This window comes from Orbicella franksi, unplaced genomic scaffold, assembly GCF_964199315.1.
Source record: "Orbicella franksi unplaced genomic scaffold, jaOrbFran1.1 SCAFFOLD_767, whole genome shotgun sequence".
Classification (NCBI taxonomy): Eukaryota; Metazoa; Cnidaria; class Anthozoa; order Scleractinia; family Merulinidae; genus Orbicella; species Orbicella franksi.
In genome coordinates, this window is record NW_027670802.1 from 1 (window position 1) to 10,856 (window position 10,856).

At 38.5% G+C, this 10,856-nt stretch overlaps 1 protein-coding gene across 1 annotated transcript; it reads right to left on the bottom strand.

The window, feature by feature from the left end:
• Window positions 1-5,234: 5,234 nt before the first annotated feature.
• Window positions 5,235-9,833, bottom strand: LOC145475111 (ADP-ribose pyrophosphatase-like). Its single transcript, XM_081455217.1, has 6 exons — window positions 9,569-9,833; window positions 9,001-9,087; window positions 8,702-8,807; window positions 8,330-8,473; window positions 7,349-7,462; window positions 5,235-6,608 (listed from the first exon to the last, which is right to left on the bottom strand). Exons 2-6 carry the CDS (start codon window positions 9,078-9,080, stop codon window positions 6,492-6,494), a joined length of 561 nt encoding a protein of 186 aa, XP_081311343.1. The 5' UTR covers window positions 9,081-9,087; window positions 9,569-9,833; the 3' UTR covers window positions 5,235-6,491.
• Window positions 9,834-10,856: the final 1,023 nt, after the last annotated feature.

Below are 10,856 nucleotides of genomic sequence, written 5' to 3' on the forward strand. Positions count from 1 at the left end.
AGTCTTGTTTTCGACCCTGAAAAACCCACCTTTTCCGTTAGCTCAGAGCATAAAACTACCGTGATATAAGAGACCTGGTTCTTATCCCCTGCTCTATTCCCTGCCATCGCTGTGAAAAATCTGCAAGAGAATCTCGCAACTCTCACCATTTGATCACGCAACGTGACAACATTCACGCGAGAAGCCCCGACACGTGCGTGGATCCGCGCGGATATATGGCGTCAGGATGGCGCAATTTGTTCTAAAAATAAAAAAAATTGCCCCTTATCATAGGTGCGCGCGGATCCCAAGACTTACGATCTCCGTCCCCGATTATGGCTCCCGGTTCCAACAACAAAAAAACTGAGCGCAAATACAGTACTTTATATGTAAATAACTATAATCAACTTAATTCCTATCGCATGAGACAAACACCACATTTTATTTTACCTAGCCTCTCCTCGCCATTGGAATTACGCTGGCCAGTCGAGGGCTATTCTGAGGGTTGTCAATCAATCAGCGGTTGATAGCTATTTGCTATTCATCAATTGCAAGTTGGTGAAGTGTTGCGGGTTCGAATCCTGGTGAGGGACCTTTTCTCCTCCCTAGCTACTAATGGTTGGTTTGCGTTTAGATAGGCATTGGAAAATAAAAATGTTCTAGCCATAAACGCTGATGTAATTCTATAAGAAAATGAGGCAGTATGGAGATTTGAAATAATTGGCGGAAAGAAAAAACCTTTCGAGCTTGAAACCCTCCCCCATGTTATTTGGGAATGCTTCGGTTAAAAGCTGTCAAAACCATAGATGAATCGAATCATACATCTACTTTTGTAGTATATCAAATGGTCTTTAATTTGGGAACGCTTGTTGGACTGCAAATGCGAAAGATCAGTTCATCGCTTCAATGGCAGACTTATCCACCAAGGAAAGACACATGTCACTGAAATGAATTGCCCGTGAAGGCCAAGGAGAAAGTCGTACGGGAACTAGCCAAATGTTATATACGTACATGTTTCAGCTATTCAAAAGCAACTGTTAGAGACAGTTTGCCTTACCGTGCCCCTCTGCGGGTCGCGTGATTTTTGTGACCATGTGCTCTTGGCAGTTTGGTGTGCGTTGTTTTGTGTGTAGGCGGAAAGTTTGCTTTTACCTTCGCCTTTTACTTTCTCGATGTTGACATCTTGATTAGGCCTGAAGATGCCCAAAAATATGTAAGTGGTCGCTCATTTGTATTGGTTTTTTTGTAATTCAATATTTGTTCGAGTCGCAAGCTTTACATATGTAACTTTCAGCTGTACCGAACCGACGGAAGGACGAGTAGCAGAATAAACATCTTCAGTGTACAATTTGTTTGTGGATTTTTTCAACAGCAACTTCCTCTAGAAAATTGCCAGTCTAGGAAAGTAACTATCAAGAAAGACTGCTAAGTGGGAAGGTAACGAGGATCATTTTTCTTAGGACTGCGAATCTAAGACCTGTAAGAAAACACTGCCATTTTAAGGGCCCATTAACCGATCTTTTCGAGCCATTGCTAAGGAAAATTTATTCTCATATACCCTCATCAGTTTTAGTTAGTTCAGAGTTATTTCATGTGTTTTAACTTGTTCATGATCAGTAACACTAGTGATGACGTCATCAGGCCACGCCCATGGTCATGTGACTAATACAGAAAAAATGCAAAGGCTCCCAGGCAAATTACTTTATCTGGATTTTTTTCATTGATTTAATATTTTAATTTAAATCCTCACTACGCTATGCATCGATTTTGTTTCGCATGATTTTGAAAAAGGAATGCATAGCTATGTTTCCATTATTGGCTTTAATCGAAATTCGTCGAAAAAGGCTGGATTTAATGAAAAACCGCGTTCCTTTAACATTTAGAGAAGCCGGAAGAGCGCCGATATATGTTGGAAGTTACCCTATCAGCGGGTGCGCAATTTACACTACCAGCGCAGTTCGGTAAGATCAAACAAAGCCACACGGAGTTAGTTTTTCTCTTTCTATTGCTCTTGTTTTTCTGTCTTGCTCTTATTTTGTCTTTGCTTGTACTTTTTTTACTTGGCATTTTGTGAAACACAAAGAAAAACATCTAAAATGTAAGCGAATTTGCAAGCTTTTGAGTTGTTATTATTTTCTGCGCTCAGGCTGACGTGAGTAACCGGAAGTGAAATTTCACCTCCTTAGCAACGGGTGCGAGTGCGCGTAGGAATCGGTTAATGGGCCCTTAAGTTTCATCTCTTTACGTTAAAAACATGTTCAACTTAAACAATAGTTTTTAGGAGAGGTCGAGACTGGCAATGTTATTCACTCCCATGAAAGTGGAGGAAAATGACATAGTGGCAACAGTCCAATCAATTATTCATTACAATCATCTAGCGGGTGAACTTCATTTGGTTTCGCGGTGAACAGCAGGTAACAAAAGTTCAATAACACGGCTATGGCGTTGAACATAAATGAACACATCTGGATCAAAGTGACATGTTCTTCAGAAATTTTTAGATCCATCTGAAGAGAGCAGCCCTATAAGAGGCAAATGAAGGTAGTTTTAAATGAAAGCAAGTTAACTCGCAACCAAAGCTAAACAGTTGGCATCATTTGTAGTTTCCTGTTTTATTAAATCCATTTTGAAATCACTGGTTATCCTTGCAATCTGATTGGCTCTCAGTGGTGCGATTTATTCATGAATCGCACTATTTTTTGCTCTAAAGCGCATCTTTTTCTCAGCCAATGAGAATGGGACAGTGAAATAAAACAACCAATCAGATTTCAAGAGCCATCTCAAGTAGGTAGATGTTTCCAGGTTTCCGGTACTTTCAAACGAAGCAACAAAAGAGCTCAACTCGGTCGCTGTGAATAAACATAGTCAAAATACGCCCCGCTCCACAAAACAGTGAATGAATGAACGTCTTACGAAGCTGGTGCAAGTCCCGCCATCCTGGAAATATCTTGAAACAAATGGCGCCGCAAGAACTTGACAAGGTCCTGAGTATTGAGTCCTTCGCCGAGGTCACAAAAAGAAATGGAGATGATAACGAGCTGCACTCCCTAAAAAACATGCCATTAAACGGTATGAAAGAGAAAAAACGTACCATCCACTGGGCATCGTGCACTCGAGGGAGTTTCACAACTCAAAAGAAATCCATCGCAGAATTACGCAGGATGCACCTTCAAATTCCTTCTCCAAAGACAATGAAAAGTCTCAGCCTCAACCACAGAAGAAAGAAAGGCCTACCATCATTAATTCAGGTGACGAGAATTGAACTTTTATACCTGAAGTAGACTATATTCGTTCAGACTTCAAAACTGCTTGTTTCTTTGTCATGCTCGGATGAGTTTTCGTCACATGACATCGTTTTGCATACTAAATGAGACGTAAAGGCGTTTCCGGTTCCTCTTTTTCTTTTTAACAAACCGGCTACTGGAACAATACACCAAAAAGCTAAAAATTAAGGCGATAAAATTGTGCGATTTCAAAATAGATCTAATAAAGTGGCAATTGAACCGAGTGGAGTGCAATTTTGGTCTGAAATCATACTTGTGATTTCAAATCAAACTCGCGCTACGTGCTCGTTCAATTTTGAAATCACGCGTATGATTTCAGACCAAATTGCACTCCACTCAGTTGAATTACCATTATTTACGGGATATAATATTAGAGATTTACTTACATACATACACGCATACATACATTTTATTTTGTTTCAAATTAAAATTATGATTAGATTTAACGGCGACCATTGTGTTAATATAGATATGTATTTCGGCAACGAATATTGGACAACCAAGAGGACTCAAGGGTAGACACATGGGGTAATAAGTATGTGTAATCAAATGGTGACCAGATCTAGAGAAATAAGGAAGTTAATTCACGCACGCTTTGTCAAAATTCTTATAATTTTCCGAGTTTCTCAAATTTCGCCTAAAATTGGGGATATTATTCGCCAAATACATTTTGTATTTTCTTTTTTAAAATATATGTATTAATGTTGTAAACACAAAAGGTGACCTCTCGGAAGATTGGTTTTTTAAGAACAGAAAAATTCTTTTAAATTTACAAAGAGAGAATTTCGCCCTGAAAACTAATATTATTCATGAAAAAACAACTGATTTGATACTTATGAAATCAGTTTTTGACGAAGAAATATTATTATTATGAACTAAGTGGACATGCAGGCAAATAAGCAATTCAATATGAAATGGACGAAATGGTTGTAACCTTGACCATATTGAATTTTTTAAATCCCAAAGGTTATTTTAAATTTAAAAAAAATTGCTTTTCATACCGTTGATCACGTCGATCGTGGCTATAAATTTGCCGTGATGTCGCCGCTACCCAAACAAAGCTTATCGGAAAATAGTGAAGGTAAAATCTATAATACCAACTAAACTGAATAATGAGGCAGAATTAAGTAAACAGTATCGATGTACTTGCCTCGGATAGGTAAATTGTTTGCTAAATGTGTTCGTTTGAATTTCAGCTTCTCTGTACACTGATGTAGTTATGTGCTCAGTTAAAACTACATAGAAATTGAATGTTAGAACAAGACAAACGTAAAGCGAAATATTTCAAGGAAAGTGTTAACCAAAAGGCTCCATCACTGATGAACAGTCCCGTTTGTATTCATCGTTTCTGCTATTCTAGAAGTCAGTTTTACTATCTGATTCGTTAAAGGCAGTTTGAGAGCGAAAACAGGTAAAACATTATCTTCACGCGTCACAAGCTAAGTCGGAAGAACGTACATGCAAATGTTAGAAATCTTTTACAATACTCTTATATTGTATTTATAGTACAGTACAAAAGGTCAATGAAATAAATGATCAGATTCCACGGATGTTTGTATATATACAGCTGTTTCTACAAAGGTTGTCCTACAAAAGCGTACCGACAATGCCGATTGGTATTATGGTAGTCATAGTTTGGCGTTGCTTAGTTAAGGTAAACTTGAGGTTCACTTTGTTTCAGCAAGAAGGAAGAAGAAAGCATGAATACACGTGTTTCTCCTGTTTCCGTCATTCACGCTGAAACACCTTGAGCTTCAATCAAGCAACCCGCTAAACCACCATATCACATAATACATTTCAACATTGTCGCGTAAACTTTTACGCCTTTGTAGGACAACGTTTTTTTGAAACAGCTTTATAGTAAATAAATATTGGTCGAGTTATTATTTTTTTTTTGCAAGATCGAGCCACAGATTTAAGTGGTCTGATCGCACTACCCAGGGAACCAATAAGAAGTCTCATTTTCGTCTCATGTTCTTTTTATTATATGGAGAAACCAATTCAACAAAAGCAAACGGCGGGAATCGTGACGTCATCGAACGATACGACACTCACAAAAGTGACATACGGAAAATACGCCACTCGGGTCCCGGATGAAGTGGCGTATGGAATCTACGAGTGGTTTAGTTCCCAGTAAAACACTCTTCTCCATATAATAATATAGAATATTAATTTGCTGTGGGATGACTTGCAAAATACATAGCGGGTTTTAGCATTACCCTGAAAAACAAACGGACAATTACAAAACTGGTTTATTTTGAGACTGCTTCAAGATTCTTTTAGAAAATAAGAACTGTGGGATGCTCGACTCGCACTTTGAACGCGGTTTTTTTTAAGGAAATAATCAACATCAAACATAGGGACACCAAGAGAACAAAAATTGAATGACGGCTGCCAATTATAAAATTGTCAAGGACTTATGGAAATGCGTGAAAACAACAATGAAATAAAATGTGCAGAAGAAAACCCAGAGAATGAAGAAATCGAGCTGTCCCGTATTTTATGACATGGCTAGCACGCCATCAACTCAACACATGTATACGTAAGCTGCATCATGATCCAATAATGTACGCAATGGGGTGAACAAAGTTAACTTGACATCACCATTTCCATCAACTCAGCTGCGCCTTGAGAAACTCTTAGGCTTCTTTCGTACTCTCCAAACTTGCAAAGTGGACTGCGTCGTAACTCGATAATGTACGCTACAGAAGGAATCAATTGTTAATTGTATCGAGCTTAGGTAACATACGCAGGTATTTCCTCTCAGAACAAAGTATAGGAGACAAATATAAACAAACGTTGGTTGAATTGTGTCACAAAAATGAAAGTAAGCTTTGTACTAATTAACAAATTAACGATTAATTTATACCGTTTCTATGGAATACTGAAGAAATGCGTGTCGTAAGTTTACAAATGAGGGTGTATTTATAGATCAGCATTTAGCTTGGCATCTTGTCGTCATTAACAACATCGCTGGACGCGGTGTATGTTTGTTTGTTTGGTTCGTTACTTATTACATTGTTGCACAAGGCTGTTAGTTTCATAATTGGTCGTTGATTCGCTGTAACTGTATAAAACCAAAATTAGATGTGGTACAAGCATCATCCACTTTATAACTTAATGTTTTTACTGTCATATTGCAAATGAAGGTTATCGTCGAGAAAGTGGAACTGCCGTACGTTTCCGTCATTTAAACAAGCGGACATTGGACGCATATGATTGTTGTGACTAGTAATAGGCAGCATGCAGCTCTGCGACTCGCTTCAACATCAGAACGTGATTGGTGTCCAACTTAAGATGACCGCTGACCTCTCGCCACTGAACACCAAAAGCGTCATTACCAGCCTAATTCACAGGAGAGAGAAAAACAACATATACAGCTAAAATAACACATTGCAAGAAAACTCAGACATGTTACACAGCTAGACTTGGCATGGTTGTGAAAAAGACGGTTGGATGGTGGACAACGACGCCAGCTATAAAAATTTAAGCCAAAAATTCAAAGCTAATCAATCTTTGGTTAACTTCAGCCGACTTTGAACTGGCCCTCGTGACTAACGAAGCATGCATGCAAACGCAAATTAAATAAAACTCAATAAATAATAAATCCCTTCGCATGTGTATAGAGGCGTTTTTAATTGAGGGTCGTAGAAAAACAAAGCAAAGTAATCACTCTGGCCAATCACAAAGGACATAGAACCAATCTCATAAACCAATCAAAATTCAAACTAATTTCACGCAGCTGACGCAAAGCGCGGGAAAACGTGTGGGGACGAGTCTCGATTGGTTTTGGTTTTACTTCTGACTAGATGAAAAAGTGGCACAGGTTTTTGTAGAGCTGAAGTGAAAAGCGTTCTAAATTATTGGATAATGACGACAACTACAACTACAGGAAAAAAGTCAAAGCAAATCAATGTTTGGTTAAGTTCAGCCGAGCAACTGGCCCCTCTGACTAAAGAAATAACCGTGCAAACTAAAGGCAAAAGAAAAGAATAAAATAAAAAGTCAATAAATACTAGACCCCCACGTATGTGCATAACGATACATTAGATACATGCTGTTATTAATGCTGTTAAAATACATACTTTTAATTGAACGTCATCAAGAATTTCTCCCGTGTCATCATGAAAGTTCGTAGCTATAGTTTCGATCCAAGCGTTGTCTGTGTTGCGAGGATCGTCAACGTATCCCTTGTAAACCTGTCGACAAAATCAGAGTCCTGGCATGAATGGGACTATTTTTATTTTACATTGAGTTTCCATTTATCAATTTTACATTCAGCTGTGTTTGAGTCGTTGACTGTATTATGATTCATTAATGAAAATAACGTTCAAAATGGTCGTCATTCAACGTAACTTCAAACGCGTTCCTTTTATTCCTCCACAAAGCATGAGTGACGCATCACGTATTTTTCGTGTAAGGGTAATGCGTCTGATTTGCTAACCGAGGTCTTAACCATGTTTTGGTATAGAATGTTTTCGCATGACGTCAGGACGGCTAGATTGTGTTTCCAACCAATGAATCCTCTCCACTAATATGCCGCCGTAACATTTCAAACGCATTTCGAGCCTATCATAGAAAGGCGTATTCAGCTCTCAACGTTAAACATTTTTTTACATCATTAAACGCTTCCTGTTTTTAAACTGCGGCATGTGATCACCATTGCTTACAAAAGATGCACAAGACAGGGGGTTGTTTCTTTACTACGTGTCGTACTGAACAAACTTAAGATTTAGGGAGTTAGAGACGCCATGGTGGGGCACAATCATGATGAAACTGAACTTTTGCCATTGAAATAAAGATGAACAAAAATGTGAAAAGCAATAGTATTTTCATTTGAGAAATGTACTATTTGTCAATTTAGTATTGTAAGCTTAGAGGATGGCAAATAGAAATGTAATTGTACGAACTCATTTGTTAAACCGTTCAACATCAGTATTTAGGTTTCACGTGTGCTTCAGGAGAGCGGTGTTCTTTATTGTTCTTTACTTTGGAAAAAGCACAATAATAGCGTGGAAAGAAGAATTAAAAGGCAATTAAACGGGGTTTTCTGTGGTTTTACTTACCGGGATACCGTTGGCAAAAAGTTGCTCAAGACGTTCAGACATAAGTTGCCTTTCTTCCTCAGTGGCATTCTCAGAACACAGAGCTTCTTGGTTAAATTCCTTAAGAAGAGTTGTTGAAACGGTTTCATCGACCTCGACAGGTCCCTGTCGAACAAAAAAAACATCTAAGTACAAATATTTGAGAAAAGGTAAGGAAAATGGGGGTGGACACTTTTCTATCATGTCAGCGGGTATCCAGAAAAATATGAAAAAAATAAACAAACAAAACGAAACAAACAACAACAGCAGTAATAGCCAATTAGAAATGGAACCAATCACATGACCTAATCTGAGTCACAATGATGATTAAGGGATTTGTTCTTAACCACAAACCTCTGGTAAAACCCATTCCAAAGTGTCCCGTCTTTGGAGTGCAACGAACTCCAGAACACGCTTGTCAAATCGCTCTACCAGCGTGCCATCTGGAGTTCTTTTCCATCTAAAAGGAGAAAGCAAAGCAAAAGGACTTGGTAAGTTCTTGTTGATTAGACAATTGACAATACCACAGGAATAAGAGTCAAAATTCTTTGGAAATGCAGTTCGACTTCACTTGGCTTAAGACACGCCCCACACCCCTAGAACACTTGTAAATCTATAATTACAATCACAGGCACTGCTGGGCTTCGGTTTACCTCGTGACAATAGGATCAGCGACGTGATTTGGTCCCCAGCGACCCAGAAGGCCTCTTGCTGCGATCCCTGTTCGTCCCATTGGGTTTCTAGCACAGAGCGAAATGGAAAAAAAAAAAAACCACTAGCTCCACTTAAATGGACAAAAAATTTTACCGTCCTAAGTGGATAGTCATTAAGAAATAGAACACTTTTTCTGTGTTTACATAGCCTCATCTAAACACGAGGAGGGTTCGGAGAATTCGAGACAGTTATGCAAACCCGAGACGTAGTCGAGGGTTTGCATAACTTTTTTTTATACTTTTTTTTATAAAACACAAGTCTGTTCACATTAACTGAACGTAATTATCCATACAATACTGACTGTCGTATTTAAACCTGAACCGAGTAAAGGTTATGCAAACCAGTAAAAATTATTGAATTATGTTTCCGCTTTCACAAAACCGTCTACATTGAGGGCCAAGATTATTTTCGCTGAAAGAGATAGCTAGTTAGTATAGGGTTATAAAAGGCTGGAGTTTTGTTCATTTCAAACGAACAATATTGAAAGAATTGAGGAGTGTTACAAACCGTGGTATGCCATCAACAACATTGTAGATTCCCTCATAGCTTCTTCTGTCCACACCTTTTCCCACGTCATTGAAATTGAGTTGTACATGTTGATAAGCAGGCCTGAAAGAATCAAACAAGCAGTTCAGTAATATTGGCGTCCTTATGTCGAGCTCAGTAAAGGGATTATTTAGTAAACTAGTTGTACCTATCGGTAAGTGCCAACAAGTGAATTGAGTTAATAAACAGGAGTCGACTGAATTTTGTAATATTTATTTGGGATAATTCTAGTATAACAGGTGTTAAAATCAATTTCTTTTAGTTAATGTTTCAAATTATTGCTGTAATTAAACACAACATTGTTTATTTTTCAACTCAGTGAACAAAACGCTAAACACTTAATAGCGGAGCCCCATACTCATATAGGAAAGAAAAGGAAACCCATGAGTTGATTTTCATATGGTTATCATGGCTAGCGGTATTGCTCGTGGGCGCGTACGCACGACGGCGACGACGACGGAGTCGCGCAACATGGCGGCCATACTCCAAATAATAGGTTGACAGAGATATGCAGCCTTGATTTACCGTGTATTTCTTTGATATTGGACATCCAAGTTATGATCAATTGACATCTGTCAAACAAGGTATCCGCTGACCAGTATCACGTGACCATATCGCGCGCTCAAGTTCACAGCTCCTTGAGGTCGAGTGTTTTTTAAAGTTGACCGCTGACCAAGTGCTGGTTTTCGATTGGATCGCGGGCTCATCCCAGGTTAACTTGTTGAAAAACAGGGCAGGATTCTTCGGAAGCCGGTTAACGCTAACCCAGGATTAAAAGTTAACCGAATTATAACTTTTTCTTCTATACAAATGTTTTTTGCTGCTTTGTTTTGTGTATATAGTGATTATTAAACCTCAAAACAGAAGGCCAAACAATATACAGAAAACCTCACCGCAAAGTTACAAAACTCAAATCAAAATTCTACCTTTTCCTGTGTTAGCTTAATTTGGCTCTGAACAACCCGGCCCAGGAGCTACGCTTTTAGGCTGGCGTAAATCTATATTATTTTTGTATTTTTAACAATCCTGCATGCGGGACCTCGTTGGGCGATTATTTTGCCTACCATTCTGCTTTTTGAGGCGTATACATCTTGGATTTGTTGTGATTGGATCGTACAATTGGTTAAGCTCAACAAGACCCGAGTTGTTTTCTGGAATGAATTCGAGTGTTGTTGATTTGATTCAGGGTAATGCATCCGCTCGACGAATTATTTCGGTAAGTAGTTTGTCTGACATTCTGCTTTTTGAA